This window comes from Perca fluviatilis, chromosome 1 (assembly GCF_010015445.1).
Source record: "Perca fluviatilis chromosome 1, GENO_Pfluv_1.0, whole genome shotgun sequence".
Taxonomy (NCBI): Eukaryota; Metazoa; Chordata; class Actinopteri; order Perciformes; family Percidae; genus Perca; species Perca fluviatilis.
In genome coordinates this window covers 20,254,301-20,277,104 of record NC_053112.1, presented here as the reverse complement: position 1 = coordinate 20,277,104, position 22,804 = coordinate 20,254,301, and the positions used below count along the sequence as shown (strand labels likewise).

General features: G+C 39.5%; 1 protein-coding gene across 2 annotated transcripts in view; it reads left to right on the top strand.

Annotated features, from left to right (window-relative positions):
* The window catches only part of LOC120565775 (zeta-sarcoglycan), a 408,082-nt gene that overhangs the window by 344,694 nt on the left and 40,584 nt on the right, over positions 1-22,804 (top strand). For both annotated transcript variants that reach the window (XM_039811797.1, XM_039811802.1), the window contains exons 5-6: positions 6,287-6,409; positions 9,592-9,664. In XM_039811797.1, the coding sequence (XP_039667731.1) occupies positions 6,287-6,409; positions 9,592-9,664 (196 nt within the window). The remainder of the gene's footprint in view (positions 1-6,286; positions 6,410-9,591; positions 9,665-22,804) is intronic.

Here is a 22,804-nt window from a genome sequence, read left to right as displayed (position 1 = left end):
GGCTCTAATTAAAGCTGCAAGCAGCATTGATCCGCCTCGGGCCTCTGCTGTTAATGCTTACTGCAGACGCCTCGCTAGGACACGCATTAACGCAGATCATCACCAAAAAGCAAACTCTGCTGAGTTCAATGATACCTCACACAAGACTCTACTTTAAACGGTTGAAATGTTATGAAAGGGGTGGCGTGGCCTGCATACGTGGGCGTGGTTAAAGTATAGGGGGCGGCTCAGTATCACATGTAGACCACACATAAGTTTCATGTAAATCGGATGATGTTTTGTCATATAAGGCTGATTTCCTGTTGCCAGTGGCGGGGCGCTATGACCAAAAGTCAATATTGGCCTGTATATGTCCTCAGGCCTGGACTCTTTTGTTGTGGGAAATTTTAAGCAGATAAGACAATGTACACTGTAGTTACAGCCACTTTCTCGTTCATCGCTAAACACTCAAAATGGCTGCCATGCCACGCCCACACCGTTTGACGAAAAAAATTCTTTTAATAACTTTTCATCTTTAACGTCTTGAGATGGCACAGACCAAATTTGAAGTTGCTCGGATGCAATCTTTAGGAGGAGTTCGTTAAAGTATAGCATGTATAGTTTTGGGCCTACTTCCTGTTGCCACTAGGGGGCGCTATGACTTTGAGTCAATTTTGGCCGGTAAATGTCCTCAGAGTTTTTCTTTTAACAACTTTTCATCTTTAACATCTTAAGATGGCACAGACCAAATTTGAAGTTGATGAAATCTCTAGGAGGAGTTCGTTAAAGTACGAGGTATGTGGAAATGGCCAAAATCGCACTAATTTTGCAGTTTCAATTCAAAATGGCGGACTTCCTGTTGGGTTTAGGGTATGGCTCCAATGACGTTTTTTGTACGTCTTGATATGTTACTGTGTACTAAGTTTCGTTAGTCTACGTTAAACGTACTACAGGGGCTCAATTTTATTAACTTTGTAGGGGGCGCTAGCGAGCGAGTGCCTTACAACCAAAACCGCTGAAGATGAAAAGATGCTATAAAGGGGAAGGGAAATGCAGGGTCAGTTGATAATTCTCTGATGGTTCATCACTATTACATTCAGCCGTCTGACCAATTGTTACTGTAAAAATGTTTTTTTATGAACAAATGTCCTTTTGCTACTCTTTGTCTCTGGTGTAGACCACAGTAACAGTCAGGTGCTTCTCTCACACCTACAGAAACTTCAAATCACATTGCTATTCTTAACAAACTAATTCAGTAAGTAAATGATGAAGCAGCAAGTTGGATAATTAATCAATGTTTTTGGATACTTTGCACACTTTGCACGCAGTGCCCTCTAGTTCTTTATGAATGTGAAATAAGGATGGGGACTTGAAAGGGAAAATGTGGTACCTTTGCTGTAGATGTCTAATCAGTACTTATGGTATACGTAGTCCATTGAAGAAATAAATTCCGCAGTGTTTGCTATTGACTAAGAAAGCGAGTTCTCCTGCTAGCAGACGCATGGCACATGTGAGCGGCGACTTTACTAAGCTTTCTCAGCTTTTTAGTAAACAAAAAAAAACTAACAAAATGTCAAGAAAAGGAAATATTCCTACACCTAAACAGAAAAATACAATCATACACCTTCTGAATTCAAGTTTGTCAAGTTTGAACCAAGACAAATTTATTAACATTACCCTGTAAACGTTACCCTGTAAATGTTACCCTGTAAACGTTACCCTGTAAAATCATCATGAAACACAACAACAGGTCACCAAGTCTTTCCACTCTTCCAACAATCTGTCATTTCGACATTTGTTTTCGTCACAATAAATCCTTAATTCACTGAGTGCGATGTGAAAATTTGCCGGCTCCACACACTGTATTTCCCCCGTGGTCTCGCTCTGCTTTCCCGGCTGCTCGTTGAGCACTGAAGACAGGGGCAGGGACCGTGGCTCATTGGTGGCTTCCACTCCTTCTTCAGATCGCCCTACTGCTGTCCTTGTTTTTTTTTTTTTTTTTATCTTTATGCTCCTGAAGAACGTGTCCAGCACACCTCTGTGCAAGTACACATGCACAAACACACATACAGCCCTGTGAGAGCAGTCATCTGTGACAGTATCCAGTGAAAACTGAAGAACCAAGTCAGTAAAAACACTTAAAATGTACAGTACACTGTAAAGAATTCTCATCCATAACATTCTCTCATCCTCCAGTCATGCCACTGGAGGACAGATGTAGAGCAGATTTTACAGCTGCGGATGGCTGAACCCCAAAGACAGAGAACATTTGAAAGAACTGCAGGCCTACACCATACACCTCTTTCAGATAGATAAGAGATAAGTTTGAAAATCCCAGAATTGTCCCTTTAAAAGATCACAACCATCATATGAAAATTCATTGGCAAAGTGAAATTTTCATAATACATATTTCACTTGCTTTTAAAACTGCTCAAATAAGAATGCACTTTGGAGATAGTAGTTTTCATACTGTGATAAAGTGTTAAGACATGAGCTTCTTTTTTCTTATACCTATTTCAGATCAAAGCAGATTGTAGAATATCAGTTCTTGCATTAACCTCTTGTAAGATTACACACACACCATCATACATCAGTGCAACTATTGCAGATACTGCTGTTATTGACCTCAAGAAATGTGTTAGTTTCTAAAAGTTCTGGTATAACTTTATTGTTGAGCAGGGATGTGTATGGAGCTGTAGTTTTGTGTGAACCATTACAACCAGAAATTAACATGTGACAGCAGGCTGGTACGAATAGCATTTATTATTCCAAATGTAATGCAGTGTATGTGTTCTAAAGTGGTAATAAACCAAAGACGGTGCTCTCACCATGCTTAAAACATTAAAATGGCTCAGCAGACGGAAGCTCATGAAGTTCAGATCTGTACTGTAATACTTCTTCTCTAGCACCTCTCTTCATCAGTGAGAGATTCATAAAGCTTTATTGTTACTGAAGGATCCTGCTGAGGGAGCCACTTGTGACAACAGAGGCGAGCCTGTCAGGAAGTGATTATTTAAATCAGCGCATCAATTAACATGTCTGCCTAACGAGAAGTCCTGTTGTTATTGGTGACAGCAGAATTACTTTGGTTTTATCAGTGGAAGAGACATTTGCAAGAGCAAATTAATTTACCAAAAGCACTTAATTTACACAGAATTAACATTAGCTACCTGCAGATCGCTAATAAGATGAAACCAAAAAGACCATATAGTATTATTGGACCAACCACTCCTCATGTTTTCACAACTGAATGTGTAAAATAGGTACAATGACAGGAGACATTTAACACAACAGAGTTATGTCATTGCAAAGTGTCTAAATTTCATTTGGTGTGCTGCGGAGAGCGTTGATATTCCATGCCTTTATGCTTTATTCTTTTCACTGTTGTCCGTTTCAACACACATTTCAGAAGTGATTAGAGCTACTGTATAATAAGCCTTTCTTCCATTTCGCAGTTTAGAGGGTTACTGACTGACACATCAACTAGAACTAAACTCAAAAGAAGTTTTTTCACAGTGATAGCATCTACCGTTTAGTTTTTCATTGCAACGCCGCATCGCTGTTCATTTGTTTGAAGTAAAGTAAGTGCTCAGCAGACTGCTCCACTCTCTGTCAGCCCTTTTCCATAAGCAATCAATTTAAAACTTCAGCCCACTTTGTCACAAAGAGTACCAAATAGCTTTTTGGTCATTCCATAAAAAAATTTTTTATTCCCAGGTTCATTTTAATTTAGCGTTAAAGCTATTGGCCCAATTCTCATATAATCACACATTACAGCCTCAGTGCAAAGAGGATATAGTCACAATACTGTAGTTAAAGACCAGATCATTTTATCAGCAGTTGTCTCCTATCTGTAAACATGCATTACATTATGACCAGTCACATATTGTCTTCTATTACCTCTTTGTCTGATGCTACATACTCTTCTCCTACAGTAGATGTGTACTGATATACGAAAACTTAATTTCTCTTGAATGAAGTTGTCACTGTCATTGAAGCTGCTGATCTCCTGCTGTTTCAGACTATTTAATACACCCTTACTAAGAAGATGAGAAGAAACAAATACTAAAGTGTTTGGAATATGCTGACCTGCACCCATGTTGGAAATCTGCTCTACGCGCTGTACTATAGGATGAGTGCTGAACTATGCAGCCAAAGAGTACTAGCTGGATGTCTGAGATGGCAACTAGCACAGCACTGCTCCAATTTAAACCGGCTTCACTTTCTCTCTATCTCTCCTTCTTAAACTTAAACCCTCTTTTTCTTTCTTTCATTCCCCTCTCACCATACTTCCCCCATCTCTGTGTCAACCCCCCTCCCCTTCCATCTCCTAAATCTTTGCATACATTTATAACACACGTACACACACCTTGCTGTAGGGTGAGCCTTTCACAACACAAATCTCAAATGCTTTTTCACACAGTCGGTGGAGGAGTGAGAGGCTTAAGGAAGGAGAGATAGAAAGGATAAAGACAGTGAGAGAAAGATGAGAAAAGGAGCTTAATCACAGATTGATGGCTGTTAATAAAGTTTGATTATTACTGACAAGGCACTCTGGGTTTCTAATTGGCACTTGTAATAGCCTGGGAGACCAGACAAGGAAGAAAGGGGATAGGGAGAGAGAGAGGCTCAGCAGGGTTTGCATGGCAGCACACCACAGTCCAAATCACAAATTGAAGGGAAACATGGATAAACAAAATGAACGAAAGGAAAACTGCCATTGAGACCACTGAAATCTCACTGTCAGCGTTTGCTTGAAAAGGCACCAGCAACAAATCTAATCTATGTGTCTGCTGCAACAATTGGTACTAAAAAGTAATAATGGGTGACTTGCTTTTAGATATCCATAAACAATCGCCACATACCTCCCATAAGAATAGGAATAATAGCAAATACAATTATATGCAAAAGCTGGCTATTCAACCTTTTTGACATACAGTACATAGTTGCTTTCCATACAAAAAGCAGAACTTAAAGTGGCCTAAATCCATATTCAAGTATTTCTTCATGTGTTTCTTAAGGGCCATCCACACCAAGAACGATAACTATAACCATAACTATAACGATGTGAGCATCCACACAGCTGAGCGATAACGTCAAACACGCACTGCACACTCCAGCTGATGGTAATACATCACAGCAGACGTTGCAATGTACAATTACAGGAATGTCTGTAGTAATATCCTACATATTTGTGAATTCAGGTACATTTTATGAACCAAAAAAATCGTTATAGTTATCGTTATTGGTGTGGATGGCCCTTAACTGCAGTGAGGACAACTTGAAATTTAATTTTAAGCACTAATAGTGTTTCTTGCAGGTTACCAAAGCACCACCTTTCCTTGTGGACTCAATTGAATCAAATAAATGTTTGAAAGCTCACTATTTCTCTCCTTCTTTTCACTCTCTGTATACTTCATGTTCAATGTCTTACTTCTTCTGCACTTTTCATATTGTTCACCATGTGTAAATATAATTAAAATTAAAATTATTTCTAAAAGGTCATTTGTTTTTTACAGAAACTTGGCAACAAAAATGTAACTTCCTTAATGTTCTTTCAGAATATGTGCTTCCACATGAGGTAAAAACTGTGTAATTTTCTTCAACATATTGAAGTATTTTCTTTGTCACACCTGACATTTTTCTGTAAAGGATATTGTTTTTCCTCATTGCAAAATTATAAAGGGAAATTTAAATTAAGGTGAAAGTTATATTCTCAAGTTTTACAGGGGCTTTACAAACTCTAAACACAAGGCAGTCCTGACTGACTTTTGTTCGCAAAATTTCACCTCCGAGGTCCCAGTTTACGATTCATCTTTACTGTGACTAGAATGCAGTGCATGATGCTTAAAGCGTTGAAAAATGCCTGCGCAAATCCCCTTTAAATAATTTAAAATGATCAACTGAGCACACTGTCAACAGTTTTAATACAGTAGAAAGTAGTTCCAACTCAGCATGTTCTGTGGATTATCCAGTCTAAGTGGGACATTGTTCTATTGTTGTTATTATTATTATAATAAATATTAATATATTTCCCTACTGATAACATATCCCAACAGCGTGGATCATTTAAATGGTCCCAATATATCCACAGTTATTTCAGTGGTGTGCAGAAGACAACACTGAGAGATGCTGAGGTTCAGAGTTCAAATCCCACTGTGGTCGTTCAAGACTAACCTTCCATGCACTGATGGTTCTGTAAGGAGCTTTGGATAAAAAACATCTACCAGGCGTTTTATGTGCCTTGAATGTTTCTTTGCTATAAATCTTAACCCCGTGCCCCTCTCGCTTTCTCCCACTTTCTCAGGTTCAGAAATGGTAGAGGCTCAGTGTCAGAGGTTTGAGGTGAGGAGTGCAGATGGAGAGAGAGTTCTGTTCTCCGCAGATGAAGAGGAGATCAGCATCGGCACCGAGAAACTTAGAGTCACAGGTAGGTGGTACGCACAAAAACGACAACAGATACTCTACTATATATACACACACAAAATTACCAACATTAAGTCTTAAGTACAGTTTATTAGTCTTAAAAGGTGACCACCAGTAACGCTGTAAGGTGTTTTTATCTGGCCCCCCTTTTGTTAATCACATGCACACGCACAAGGACGCACGTTTGTGCGGGTGCACTTCGGTGACGCAATACACAGTCATGCCAGTGGTTTCACACTATTCCACTAATCCACAGGTGGTGGTAACACTCCAAGATGTGCAGCATTGTGCCAGCACAGGCAGGAAAGAAGAAGGTGAAATTAAACATGCAGTTTAACAATTCTGGATTTAACATACTTAAAGCCATAGGGTGTAGTTTCTGCCGCCCCCCATGAGGAATGTGTTAAATAAATAAATTTATAAAAAAATAAATGTTTTAGAAGGAGGGAAATGCATTCAACATATTGGTTAAAGCTTAAGGATACACTGAAAGCCTTTTGTTGAGCAACACGGAATCTAAACATGACTTGTATTTGTTTACAAGAAAACTAAACAGGGCACCTTTAATATAGTATGTTTTATCTAGGCAATTTCCATGTTCCCACAATGTTAGATTAATTGGATAGGAGTTCCGTAAGGCAGAGTGAGATAGGTTAATTGACTGACACCCAGAATGCTCTACGAAATGGAAATTAATTTTGCATCCAGATATCTGACATATATTTATAATAACTACATCATCATTGTTGCTGTCTGAATTGTAATTAAATGGCAGTATCAATCATATCAGCGTAAAACAGTGCATCATGGTAAAGCTATAAATGAATATAAATGATTCCACAAACATGTATAGATCATTGTGGAGGTCAGCATTTTGACAAACTCCCACGCTCTTTTTCCATGTTCATGAGGAACTGAAGGAATTATTTTCATGATTCATGAAGGGGTAGATACAGACAGTGATGGACCAACAGTGGGCTTGGACTAATTTGTGTAACAAGGTTCCTTGAGGACGCACACAGCTTACAGTACATACGCATGCTGTAAGCTGTTAAGTAGAGTGCTCTTGATGACTGCAGCCAAACAAGACTTGGGTCAGCAAGCAGAGTAATTTTTGCTGAATCAAAAACAAAGGTTAGAACAAGAGAGAGATACAGTAGGAACAGAAAGAGAGAGAGAGAGAGACAGAAAGGAAGCAAAAAAGAGACAGATGGCGCAGTCTAAGCAAAGCCAGGTGAGTTTAATTGCAGATGAAAAAAGACAAAGCAATTTCAGTAAAATGAAAAGAAAAATGAAGAAGTGAGAGAGGATAATTGCCCTTTGGCGCACTACAATTTCAGTTTTTCTGTCATTTACTTATTCTCTCTGATTGAATGTGAGTGAGAAAATCAAGTGGATGTGTATGTGTGTGTGCACATCTCTATCTGTTTGCATGTTAGAAATGTCAGTAATTCTGTTATTTTATATTCCAGGAACGTACAAAATATACATTTAGACAAACACACAAATTCAACTTTCAAGGTGAACTACACAAATACAAAATACATAAACACAGGCCTGGGTAATTGAGTAGATATGTCCATTAGAGGCACAAAGAATGTTGCCATCATTTACTGATTGATGGAGGTCAGAGATAAGAAACTGAACAGTGAAAAGAATGCAAATATGAACACATCCATTCAGCTTGTGCACTGAGGTCCAGTGGTGCCATGCTATGCCCCTGTTTATTTACAATATGTATTATTAAGATATACAGTATAGATAGGTACTTTTTTCAATTTCACATGAACAATGTTTCCACACATTGCTGCCCTCTGCAGTGGCGAAAGGTGTATAGCAAAGACTGCATATCTAATGTGGAAGCTTGCATGTAAGGCTGTTTGAGAATCAGCCAATGCAAGCCAGTGCCATGGCACCTAGTGAGGTGCGATACTAGTGGGCTTACGCTTGATTTCTCTTTATGAAAATATAAACCCAGTGTGAATTGTGTTGGTTCCAATGTACTGGCTCTGCTTTGAAAACACTACATGGGAGCTTTGAAAACACTACATGGGCGTTGTGTAGCAGGAGAGGTGCCACCAAAAAGGCTATGACAAGCTCATAAACATGTCATGTACACAGCAGCATGCTCAGGAGAGTATTTCAGACAATTGTAAATAATGAAGTGAAACCAAAAGTAACACATTCAGAAGCTGAAAAAATGACCTGTGGTTGACAAAGTGAGAAACATCATTGTACAGAGTAGCAATCAAACATAGAAACACACAAACATTTAACTGCCATCTCCACCATTGTTGAGAGAACTGGAAGCATTTTCTCTTTTCTTGTTTCCTTCTGTTGGCAGTTGCAGAGATATACACATTTGTGCAGTGTTCAGTGGGCCTTGGAATAAACCCTTAGAAAACTATGCTTCCAACTGAAAAAGCCAACCCTCCAAGTTTGGGAGGTGCAACTGCACCTTTATGGACATGTTGTCATCATCCTCCCTACTGGTCCTCCTTGAATCTGCTTGAATCAAACTTTGCATGTACTGCTTCAGTTTCAAACAATTATTCAAGTAGCCTTTTGTTATCAGTAAGCCTGCCAATGGGAAGTATTACATTTGTAGCAGTGCTGAGTTTCCAACATGCTTTTTTACAGTCTCAGCAGGAGCCATTGTCCAGCACTTCCCCCCAAGCATCTGTTCAGGGCTGCAGGCTAAAGCAGAGGTCCTTGCTGCACACGGGGTGTTAAACACTGCATTATATCAGAGCCAACCTTGTCTACGAACAATTATGTTCATACTGCATGTAACTGCTTTGCATTAGTACACTGTGTTTTGGGGGTAATACAATACCACCTAGGTTAGGGTTTGTTTGATTATTTAAAAAAATCAAGTCAACATTGACTTCTAGTTAGAGACAGGACATAAAGCTCCATCTCCAATGTTGAAATCGAACACCATCCAGCTCCCCATCATCCCCATCTTCATACTACTTACAACATTGGTACTACATGTTACCAGTAAATGTATATATTGCTACTGAAAATGCGGTCATATTTGACACACAAAAGCACTTTGTCATGCATTTTAAGTGTCTGTCTCAGTTCCAAGAACAGAGGTATGATGCAATAGTGTGCAGACTACAACAAAAGATGGGTGTGTTTTCTTTTCCTTCCTTTCATCCACACTTACCCTCTCTACAGGGAACGAAGGCGTGGTGTTCAGCCATTCTGTAGAGACATCGCATGTAAGGGCAGAACCCTTCCAAGACCTAAAGTAAGTACTCTAAATTATTTTGTGTGTGTGTGTGTGTGTGTGTGTGTGTGTGTGTGTGTGTGTGTGTGTGTGTGTGTGTGTGTGTGTGTGTGTGTGTGTGTGTGTGTGTGTGTGTGTGTGTGTGTGTGTGTGCCTGGCACATTGATTCACTTTATAAGTTCCTCTTGTTAATATTTTAGTTGTGGTAGAATATTTATGGAGTGTGTGTTCTTGTGAATAATTACTGAGATGGTATCACCACAAATAAAAAAACTGGGAAAAATATGTTATCTTAACATTTAAGCTGCTGACTTAGCTAACTAGCTGCAGTCCTGTGGTACAGTGTGCGCTTGACTTAAATCCTCTTACTGCAGAAAGAGGTGTGCTGGTGATTGGCAGTCTGACAGGCCTGACAGAGGGAACAAAAGGTGCTAAAAAAAGGTGCATGGTTTGTGTGTTTTTTATTGACTAGCTTTAAAAAGAAAAAGAACATTTGGGGGAGACAATGTTTGGGTAGGCTGATGACACCACATGACATGCCAGCCATTATGAATTTTTAAATGTGAGGAATTGTAAGACCATGCTCTTCTTAAGCATTTATTTTCTTTTTCAATCATGCATTTAATCAGCTTGCATCAAACTTGGCAGCTGCTCCATCAATGGCTTATCCCTCTCTAAAACATTTATAGGCACCTTAATAGAGTCCCTGTTGAGGCTAATATTATTTTTAATTGTATTGCACTGAGTAAACTGCTCAATATGATGCTGAATTTGAGCTCGCTCAAGTGGTTGTTTGACTTAGTTAGCTTTTCCTCAAACCGAGGGTACAGTACCTCCCTACATATGTTCCACTCTTTTAGTTTCCATGTTTCCATGGAGAAACTGAGCAAACACCATGTACTACATGTGTACAAGTGCATGTATCAGCGGGAGGCTCCACTTGGTAACAGCCAGACCCTTGTACACTGTATCATTACACACTACCTTAAATCTCATTCCCCATGTTTTGTATATAGCTGGCTCAATAAAGAGTCCAACTAGTGTATGGAAGGTAAGACTAAGGGGGGCCTCGGTTGCTAAGTGATCCTAGACACGTGATTGCCAAATCCTGGACTTAATTCCAGCATGGGAAATTTGTCAAATGTCTTCATTCTCTCTCTCTTTCCTAAGTGTTCCCCTTTCCCCTCTCACTGTACAATTCCAAGTAATTACCTAAAAAAAGAAAAGAAGAAAAATGTGTCAGACATAAGAGAATCAGAAACAGTGTGTGTGTGTGCCTGGCACATTGATTCACTTTATAAGTTCCTCTTGTTAATATTTTAGTTGTGGTAGAATATTTATGGAGTGTGTGTTCTTGTGAATAATTGCTGAGATGGTATCACCACAAATAAAAAAACTGGGAAAAATATGTTATGTTAACATTTAAGCTGCTGACTTAGCTAACTAGCTGCAGTCCTGTGGTACAGTGTGCGCTTGACTTAAATCCTCTTACTGCAGAAAGAGGTGTGCTGGTGATTGGCAGTCTGACAGGCCTGACAGAGGGAACAAAAGTCCTCTGGGCTACAGTGTACAAGGGTCTGGCTGTTACCAAGTGGAGCCTCCCGCTGATACATGCACTTGTACACATGTAGTACATGGTGTTTGCTCAGTTTCTCCTATTTACTAGTAGAGTTCATTACCTTTTTAGCTGGCTCAGCTCAGTCTGATATAAAGTTGCTTACAATAGAAACAGCTCAGACTGCTAGTTCCCCTGTAACTGCATCAGGATAGACCACATCAGCTAAATGTAGGCTATGTATCTTCTCCATGTACCCTTTCCTGAAGCATGTTTAATTGTCTCGAGGTTCCTTCATTACTAATGTCTCAGCTTCTTTTGGACATTGTCAGACAGAATTTAGCTGAAGTAGCTATTGGCCAGAGAGGAAAACACAAACAGAGAGGGAGGAAGGGAAAGAGAGGAAGACGGAGAAGGGAAGTTAAAGAAGTGATGGTGGAAACCAAGATGCATGGAATGCTCTGTACAAGGGAAAAAGTGGAGAAGGAAAGGAAGAGATCATTGACTGGATAGAGGGAGGTGAAAGCAGGGCTGGGGTAGGGGTGATGAAGACAATCAAAACAAGACAGAGGGCAGATGGTGGGTGACAGAGGGAAAGAGTTAAGGAGAAGGGGATGGGACTTAGCGTATAGAAGAATAGATTAAATCAAACCGCCATAGCATAGCATACAATGGGATGAGAAATTGAGAAGTTTAAGATATTGAACCAAAGTATAGGACAACTAAAAAAAGGTGCATGGTTTGTGTGTTTTATATTGACTGGCTTTAAAAAGAAGAAGAACATTTGGGGGAGACAATGTTTGGGTAGGCTGATGACACCACATGACATGCCAGCCATTATGAATTTTTAAATGTGAGGAATTGTAAGACCATGCTCTTCTTAAGCATTTATTTTCTTTTTCAATCATGCATTTAATCAGCTTGCATCAAACTTGGCAGCTGCTCCATCAATGGCTTATCCCTCTCTAAAACATTTATAGGCACCTTAATAGAGTCCCTGTTGAGGCTAATATTATTTTTAATTGTATTGCACTGAGTAAACTGCTCAATATGATGCTGAATTTGAGCTCACTCAAGTGGTTGTTTGACTTAGTTAGCATTTCCTCAAACCGAGGGTACAGTACCTCCCTACATATGTTCCACTCTTTTAGTTTCCATGTATTGACACTACCTTAAATCTCATTCCCCATGTTTTGTATATAGCTGGCTCAATAAAGAGTCCAACTAGTGTATGGAAGGTAAGACTAAGGGGGGCCTCGGTTGCTAAGTGATCCTAGACACGTGATTGCCAAATCCTGGACTTAATTCCAGCATGGGAAATTTGTCAAATGTCTTCATTCTCTCTCTCTTTCCTAAGTGTTCCCCTTTCCCCTCTCACTGTACAATTCCAAGTAATTACCTAAAAAAAGAAAAGAAGAAAAATGTGTCAGACATAAGAGAATCAGAAACAGAGAGAATCAAAATTATTGGACACAGAGGTATGAGATAGATGGACAAAGAGGGACAAAAGAATGGTTGAAAGCAAAGCAAAATGGGCAGTAGAGGAAACGGGTCCTACATGCTGAGGGATCAAAGGAGAGGAGAGGGGAGGAGGCATTTTGAGCAGTGGGTGAACTAGGAGTTGGATTAGTTGAAGGAAACCGAGAAGTGATAAAGGGAGGTGTGGAGTTAGGCGGGGATGGAAAGTTACAGGGAGAAGGAGGAGAGAGAACATTGGGTCAATAGACGGGTCAGTGCAGATAAGCAAGGCGATGAAACCTGCGGTGAAGGTGAGGAAAGAAAAAGACGAAGCACTCCAGTGACTGTTGTTATAAAAATATGAGCTGTTTTATTTTTCATCAGGTTTAACACAGTTCTATGTCATTTCTGTGGAGTTACAGTACATAAAACAAATAGTAAAAAGCAATCAATGCATCAGTTTTGCCTGAATTGCCCTTGTCATTATCAGCGTCATCACAAACAAGACTATCACCACTTAGCAGCATAAATATATGGATATAGAAAACAAACATTACACACATTTAACCATGCATGCACACACAATAAATCCACATAAACATGCAAACATATATAAACACACAAATTAGCACGCATATAATGAAACAAATACAAACCAACTGTTAAAAACACAACATAAAAGTACTGATACACCTAGCAAACATGAAGTACAACCCACCCATTAAATACACAAACACACACACACACACACACACACACGCACACAAATCATTTATGGATTAAAACCCACATTAAAACAAATTTATGGCATGCATGAAGTGAAGCCACTTATAACCCCACACACAGCTTTGTCAGTGCAACCTTATGAATACATCAAGAAGTGGCATGCATAAAGTGAAACCTTCACACACACACACACACACACACACACACACACACACACACACACACACACACACACACACACACACACACACACACACACACACACACATTGACACATTGCACTGACCTCTCAACTGCATCACCTACAGCAGGGCTAATGAAAAACATAGAAAAATAACACTTATAAAAAGGTGATTACATGTTTGGAATACTTCCCCTCGCTGCCGTCAGTTATCAGCTGTTAAATGGTTGGGAAAGAAACAACAGACTGAAGCGTAGTCATTATCATATCGATTTCTCTTCTTTTTTTAATTGAGGTGTAATCGATATGAATAGATATTCCACACTAATTTCACACTACTAGTAGAGATTATATCAACACGATTAAAAGAAAGCACAGGTTCTCTTCTCTTTTCCTAGTTCACAGGCACTTTTTTCACCGAAGATTTTAATCCCTTTCTGGTTGGAACACTCTTATCTTTCTATCTGTCTTCGTTTTCTCGTGGTATCTTTGTCCTCATCTCTCCGCTTCCTTACTCTCTCTTGTTGACTAACTCTCTTAGTCACACACACACTTTTGTCTTTGTCGTTCTCATTCTGTCTAGGTCTTCCCACATGTGCATTCCTTCTTTCTGCTTCTATCTCCCCCCCTTTTTCTGTCTGGTTATGGAAAGTAGAGTGTTATACAGTGAAGGTAAATGGGACATGTAATGAGCGGATTGAAGTCCATTCAAAGCTAACGATCTATCGTACAGTTTAACAGTGAGCGAGGGTGAGAGAAAAAGAGGGAAACAGAAATGGATGGAACATACTTTTCATGATAAAGTACAGGTCAGGAAAGATAAAGTATAGGTCAATCTGCATCTTTAATACTGCACTGCACTTTTGTAAATATATATTTGACTGTTTTACAGTCATTTGTTAGTAATTTGGCTTCATTATATGCTGGGGACAGGATGAACAATGCAACAGCTTGAAGTGAGTAGACTAGCGTTTGTCAATGGTCCCACCCCAGGGGCTATTCAGAGAGGGTGCGTTGAGGTGTTCTTGGAGGGTGTTTGATTTAATGTTGTAATTAATTCAGTCCTACATTCAAATGTACATGTCCACAATTCTATCATTAGACTTTTACGACCATCATCTGTAGCTTTTTTGACGAGGCTTTCCCTGCTAAAGACAAGGCTTTGTTTCTGAATCGCTTGCGCACAGATTTTTTTTTTTTTTCTACAGTATAGGGGGTGGTAAGGGACCTGGATAATGGATAGGGGGGCACTGGCACTGGCACTGGCCCAAGAAAAGGTGAGAACCGCTGTTGTAGATGAATGATTGAGTCAGACAGTTTACATTGAGTTACATTTGGGCAAACACAAACCTGAGGGTTTCTGAATGTGGGGAAGTACTTGACAAGTTGAAGAACCAAAACACTACTCCAGTCCTGTGTAGTTCAATGTCACAATTATATAAAAATAAGAGCACTTGCACTAACCCAAACTGCAGCAAAAACAAACATTGAAGCATTTCTATTTGCACTCCATCTGTGTGACTGAGCCAAAGTAAAAGTAAATATAGAGTAGGCAGGCTTGAAGTTGTGTAATGTGCCGATCACAGTGACCAAAGAGGGATGCAGTAAAGATTTCTATCAGTGTGGTTTCAAAGGCTTCAGGAGTGTTGCCGATGTGACTGAAGCTAAAGAGACATGAATGCACACACAGTGCTAGAACTGGGTTATGCTAGTAGCACAGAGACGGAATGCTCCACAGCCTGCTTTCCAGAGAACACTCCAGGAACACTATTGTAAGCTGTGTTCACACTATTCTGCTTTTTTTCAAACTGCTTTTCCACTTTAAAGTGTACGTACGTGGAGCGGCCGGGAGGCAGACAGAAAGCAGTCGCTTTGGAAAAAGTCCTGTGCCTGGCATCTTTTTTTAAGCAGCACAGTTCAACATCTTAAAGAAGCAATCATGACAGTGACTGACTTAATAACATGGAAAAAAAGAAGCGGGGATTGACAAAACGTAGGCAGCCAACAACAACGAACAGACTGAAAATGGAGGGTACAGTTTACTGATAGAAGCAGCGACTCCAGCGAGTCACTGTGATAACAAAACTGCTTTTTGTTATCAGTACAACGTGTGGCTGAGGCAGCACTAACTACAAAAACCACAACAGTGTGAATGCAGCCTTAGGTAGACAAGAAAAGTTTCCACGTGAAAAGGTTTATTTACTGGCCATATACAAAGCTAAATTGGAGAAAGATTGTATCAGACGATAACTTGTCATTTTCAGTCTGTCAGCTTGGGGTGATATGACTATGAATTTGCAAAAAAGAGGCATCACAAGTTGGTTATTTTATCTATACATTAATCAATCATTAATTACATTTCCAGAAGATTTACCAGAACATGAGCAGTATTGTGATATAAAATTGCATATAGTGCGACACCATAATATCACCAACCCATTTGCCTTCGTGCAAACATCACCATATTGACAGTATGTATGTTTTGACTAGGTATTTTATTGACAACAAAGATTTATCAATCAGTGCAAAGAATGGCAGTTGGATTCAAAGTAGAAACGCTGCAGGCCTCTCAGTATTCCTATTTCTTCAGAGGAACTTTGCAGAAACAGCTAGTAAGTTGACGTTGAGTCAAGATGTTTAGTACATATTTTATTGCATTGCAGTGTTTTATCTGATGGTCACAAGATGGTAACATCCTGATTATTCTTGCTTTTTTGCACTGTAAACATTTTTTTATGACCATACATTTTAAAACGCTATACAAAGAAAATGTTTCATTATTATTAACCAGAATGAAATGATAGCCGGTAAATAAGAAAAGTAATTACACAAAAATTAGCTTCTTAAATCACTATACATCTTTATATGTCGTACACCAGTGACTTCTGTAACTTGTTTAGTTAATGACATTGCATTTACACGAGGATAGATGCCCAAAGAGCATCTGGTATCAGGATGCTGTTGAAAGGACACACTAAAACCAAGATTTGTGGTGTCGACAGCTTTTCAGACGCAAATACACTGCATAGTAGTGTCTACTCATTTAAGGCAGGACTGAGAAACGTCCGCTGTGCCAACACAGTTGTTGTTTGAAATGAATGAGGAGTCTGTGTTTTTCCATGCAGTGCTATTGTTGTTCTGAACATGGCCTTAATCAAACCGTAGCTCAGCCCTGATTGACATCAATCAAGACCAAAACTATCTTTCATACATCTGGTGCACTTTGACCAAATCAAAGACAAATCAAGTTATCTTTGAGGTACAGCATAACATTTGCTTGTTGAGCGTTTCCATGATTGTGTGTGAGTGTACGTGTGTGTGTCAACTGTGATTTAAGGCTCCAACTTCAAACTTTCTTCAGTATTTATAGTCTTAACTAGAAACCTTGATTCCTGTTGTTTCTTGTGTTTTTTCACAATTTTTTTTTTTTTTTTATACTTTTCTCTCTCTCTCTCTCTCTCTCTCCCTCTCCAAACACCTTTGCTTTTTAAACACATTTGTCCTTCTGATGGAACTCACTCATAACAAAATTTAAACAATTCAACCCTGGCAATTTATTTGATAAAACACATGTTGATTCACCTTCTTTCCACCTCCTGCTTTTCATTCATATCCTATGCTTTGTCCACAACATTTTTATTGGATGTGACTAGTTTTATAGATATGACAACGTCAAACATTGGTTGTTGCTGTTCTTATCATTGTTGTTGCGTGACAATCTTTGTCCCCATATTTTGAGACGAGAGAGAAAGGGTAGAGAAGAGAGAAGAGTGTCACACTGAAATATACTCAAGATGTGGTAAGAAAAGGAGAATGTGTTAGTGTTTTAAAAAAAAACATGAGTCACAAAATCGCTCAATAAACACTGCCAGCTAACTGGCAAAGGTGTAGGCAGAGATTGGTGTAAAGAGGGAAGAACTTCAATCAGCCTATAAAATATAAAAAAACAGCAAAACAGACAGATGAGTGGCTGGAAAGCTAGATTGACAGTCAGGCAGACAGTTGCTGGAGCTGTAATCTGCATACTTTTATATTTTAATCCTATTTTAATTCTATCTTTCTGTTTTTTTGTGCCTGTCTCTGATGTTTTGGCACTGCATTTCCCAGTGATCACTTGTCCAGTATGACATATTTCTCTTTAGATTTTCTGCTGACCAAGTTTTAGGCTCTGGAGATGTACTGGGAAGACCACAGAAGAAAGTTCCGTCTTCCGGGGCAAATAACGCAACGCTTGTGTTTTGCTCCTATTTTTTATGAGTTGAAATATAAAGATCTAAGATTTTTTACTATGCACACAGGCTTATTTCTCTCAAATGTTGTTCCTAAAATTGTTTATATCTGTGTTAGTGAGCACTTCACCTTTGCCAATATAATCCAGCCACCTGACAGGCGTGGCATATCAAGATGCTGACTAAACAGCATGCTTATTAGTCTTTGAGTTTACAGTGCAGCAGTCACCTTGACAAAAACCCACAAAGCCTAACCTCAGTGAACGACTTTAGTCTGCACCTGCGTCATAGGGGCAGCACCACTGCAAAACACAACTGCAAGGAAGAGCACTACTTTGACAGAGACACAAAAATCAATCAATGATTAGGCCCAAAAAGTTTGAAGGGTCTCACCAGGCTGACGCTAGCGGACGTTGGGTTACCTCAGGTCTCTAACTTCATCTGATGCTTGGCTCCACAGCAGAGAGAAACAAGCTGCTGCACAGTCAATATCTCCCTGTTTCTTTCCACTCTTTCATCTTCTTATCCCTCCCTTGGTGCCTTCTTTTCCTCTAAGTCCTGGGGTCATGAGAAGGCTCCCTGGGGAGAGTTAGCCCTAAACACAGGCAAGGGCATCGGAGAAGGATTTGTGCTCTGTGCCCCTTCACCCCTTTCCCTCGTTCTATTTCTATGTATCTATCTACTGTATACTTCCATCCGACAAAGTTAAAGAGGACTGCAGAGGAACTCAGAGCCCTATACGACTCAGGGGCATGGGAAAAGGATTTTCTTCAGAAAGGGTAGGGATACTGTAGGGTAATGGTTTAAAAAGGGAGCTCAGGAATGTAGGTTCCTTAGATACAGAGCCAGATATAAAAATAGTTTTTATACAATAAGTGCACACACACACACACCATTTTCCACACAAAAGGTAATTATTTAAAACAAAGTGCAGTGTACGTATCTCTACATTTACATTACAGATTGGTATTAGAAATTGGGAAAAGGGAAAATCTCAGCTCACTTGACATTTTATTTGAGCATCAATATTTTTCTTCCACTTTAGTTTCAAAATATGGCTGAATAGAGTTTCATAAAAGAATGACTTTATTATTGTGATACAACGATGTTAGAGGATGTCACTGAATACAAATTTCCTTCCCATACATTTCTATGTGGAACAGGGCGAGACACATTTGCTCCCCAAATTGACCCACCTCCTTCGCCCCAGAGTTCACTCTGATTGAACACAATCAGACACACGGAATCGTGACGCTCCCCAATGCCCAGTCAGTTTGAGAGAGGGGATGGGATTGACCTTTCATGCAGGAAATTGATTGTTCATATACTTGTTTCATACCTGCACTGAAAAATATCAGATAAGAGGGAATGCTGTTTGGCAGCATTAAGTGTAAGGACAGTGAAAGAGGTTAATGACAAGTTGATTATTGATTATTATTGATTTGATAAAATGCTGTGAAATGTACAACTTTGCGGACTGCTCCTGTCCACTCCTAGCCTAGAAATCTAGACGCACCCTAGCGGCAGCAAATTTATTTTGCAGGCACTCTCCGTTGGTTTGCGAGCTGGAAAAACCAAACTCTGGTCAGGCCAATCACATCGTGTATAGAGTCGGTGGGCGGGCTTATGGCTGCTGCTGCTGGGAACAGCGGTCTTCTGGAAGACTTGGAGTTAAGCTTTTCTTTGAGAAAAGAACAAAGAATGGCACTGAAGTCATTGTTAAAAAAAGGAAGATAAAAGAAAAGAAAATCTATCAATCTATCAACTAGCTTCTCTACCTTCTTCGTTGCTCTGCCTGGTTGTAGCGCTGTCCTATTACGTGCAGACAGAATTTGAAAGACAACCGTTTATCCCGCCCCTCGGATTGAGCTCCGTCAATGGTGAGCTCCCAGACCCAACATCTTGATGTGGGTCTGGCTTGTCAGGCTAGTCCACTCCTGCTTTTGGACCACACCACTCAAGTCAATTTCCCCAGGCAAGTTTTGGTCTGACTGCTGCTCAAGGAGAGAATTGATGTTTTGTATTCGTCGAGGCAGGGTTAAACTAGTGATGGTCAAATGAAGCTTCGCGAACCACTGTCTTTTTTTTCTCAGCTCACTACATGGCGTACTCTGTTCAAAGAAAAAGGTTAAAGGAATGGCAATTCAGTGTGTTTTCAACCCTTTGTTGAAAAGAGAGCGCCATCTAGTGAGCTCAGAAAGTAAAGACAGTGGTTCGCGAAGCTTCATTTGACCATCTCTAGGTTAAACATATTGGCTTGGAATTTTTGACTTTTGAATATATGCAAAGTTGTATGCATCTGTTCCTCAAAATTCTCAAATGTTTGATGGATTTCTAAAAGAAAAGTTATAAAAATAACCAACCTATTTTAAAATAAAATATAAAAAAATGTATTTAAAATATATGTGAAATGTAGGAGTTTCTAAATTATTTGGGGTTAAGGGATCCTCCGCGGAAGCACTGAGGAACCCTAAACCCCAGTTTGACCACCACTAGATCAACTCCCATAACTGGCTGGGGAGAACTGTTTAATCCATCCATCCTTTCCCAAGAGGAAAATCCCCAACACAGAGTAATGTATAACACTGGGTATGTTTAACCCTACCTCCCCTCAGCAACTATCCCCTCAGGATGTTACTCCTAATGAGAATGTGTTTTTCTTTCACTTTTGTGTTTTTTTTGCTGTACTCTTACTCAAAGCTTTTTTTCTTACCATCTTTGCGCAGGGAGATCAAACCCTTGCAGAGTCAAAGGTGAATTAGTTTTTTTATCTCTGCCCTTGTCCATCCATCTACAATATGTTTCCGTCCAAATTAAGCCAGATGCCGTGTTGAGGTCAACCTCTGAAAGTAAGTTGGTCCCTTTTTTCTGTCCTTCTCATTGTCTAATCCATGTCTTTTAATTAGTGATGGTCAAATGAAGCTTCGCGAACCACTGTCTTTATTTTCTCAGCTCACTAGATGGCGCTCTCTGTTCAAATAAAAAGGTTAAAGGAATGGCAATTCAGTCTGTTTTCAACCCTTTGTTGAACAGAGAGCGCCATCTAGTGAGCTCAGAAAGTAAAGACAGTGGTTCGCGAAGCCTCATTTGACCATCACTACTTTTAATACTGGTCCTCAGGAGTGCTGCTGGTCTGTCTTAGTGGGCAGGTAATTGCTGTTAGTTGCATTCACCCGGTGTCCCAGGTGTAAAGCAGCACCTGATTGAATAGCAAGAATGATAGCAAGCAACAAAATTAAGGGCATCCTGTTATACCCTCGTTTCTGCCATTAATCTCTTTATCCTTGCCAGTAAAAGTAGATTAAAGCATTTAGACAGAATTTTTTACCTTTGTTTCATACCCTTTTTCCATGTTACTCTACATTGTCTTTTAGGCACAGCTGTAGTTTTCTTATTCTTTGTTGGGACCTAAAGTTGTTCTACATGTCCCTCTGTAGTAGGTCCCTAAATTACAAGAGTGCTAATGTGACTTAATGGCCCTGGGTCCTAGGGGTACTACCAATTTAACCCAATTACAGACTGTAAAATGTTATGAGTCCTTGAAGAAGGGATTGGAGAAATGATTCACCCTGTGGCCGCTGTTTTCCTCTCCTGTCTCACCCACACATTCAACAGTTCACTTTCCAAACAAGCAAAGTTGATGTTGAGGTCAGAAAATATATTGAATCACTTCATGTTCTTGTTTTTATCTAAAATGTTCTACTCTACTCGCATTTATGCTTGAATAGACTAAAAACCAGGGGATACAGACAAGAGGAGTGAACAAATATGTGCTTCTAAGCACATGGCACACTCATTACCTTGAATATTTAAATGGCCCAAAGTCAGAGGTTTAACAAATAACCCACAGTGCCTTGAATCCTCATATTAGAGAAGTATACTTCACATTTACGTTGTAATTGAGGTTACAATCCTCCAATGCCTGGTAGAAACAACAATGTCATCTGAATTAAGGACCACTTCCTACTCAAATTTTCTCAGAGTCTCAGAGCAGAGTTGATTTAACCAGATTTTCCTGTGAAGCAGCCAGATAGATGGGGCATGGTGTGGGATGGCAAAGTACACCACCTAATTAGCTCCGCAAAAACTCAGAGTACACCCGCCCCTAGCTGTTTTTTGATTAAAAAGTTGGGGTTTGTGTCAAAGTAATTGGAAATCATTAAAATTTAGAAAGAGCCACATTTTCTTTGAACTGTGCCTTTGGGAAAAGCTTATCTTCACACTAAAGTTCCCATTAACAAATAACAGTTCACTTGCATGATGGTTTTTGAACAATGCCTGTTTTTTTATGCTTAGCATCATCTTCTCGGATTGATTGCAAGTGTTAAAGGAAAAAAAAAACTTTGTTTTCATCTTTATCCTCAGAGGTGTCAAGTACAAATACTTCATTACCTTACTTAAGTAGAAATTTTGGGTATCTATACTTAAATGGAGTAATTATTTTACAGCAGACTTTTTACTTCTACTCCTTACATTTTCACACAATTATCTATACTTTCTACTCCTTACATTTTAAAAATAGCCTTGTTACTCCTATTTCAGTTTGGCTTGTTTTCATTCCGGCTCGTCATCAAAAAAACAAAAAAAAAATAAAAAATAAAAAAAATAAAAATCTATCCAGATAAATTGTGCCATCCAGATAGAGTGAATTTGATTGTGGTTGGATGAGAAGTAACATATACCATTCTGACACCCTATTGGTTTGTACGCGATCCATCGTACCTGCACACAGTGACGGACTGGTAATCTGGCATTTGGGCAGATGCCAGAGGGGCCGCAGGCCCTCATGGGCCGTTTGGGCTGGCCGGCCAATCAGAGAGCCGCATGAGGCATGAGCCATGGCCCATATAATTTCTCTCGGCCCCCTTTCAAGCATCAATAATAAAGCTTGATGGCCAAACAATAACCAAACTTGTCCAAATCCTTCACATCTAGTAATGGAATCTGATCAGTATTTATACCACATATGAGTCTCTCAATATCACAGTAATAGTTACCCTCTACAGTGACGA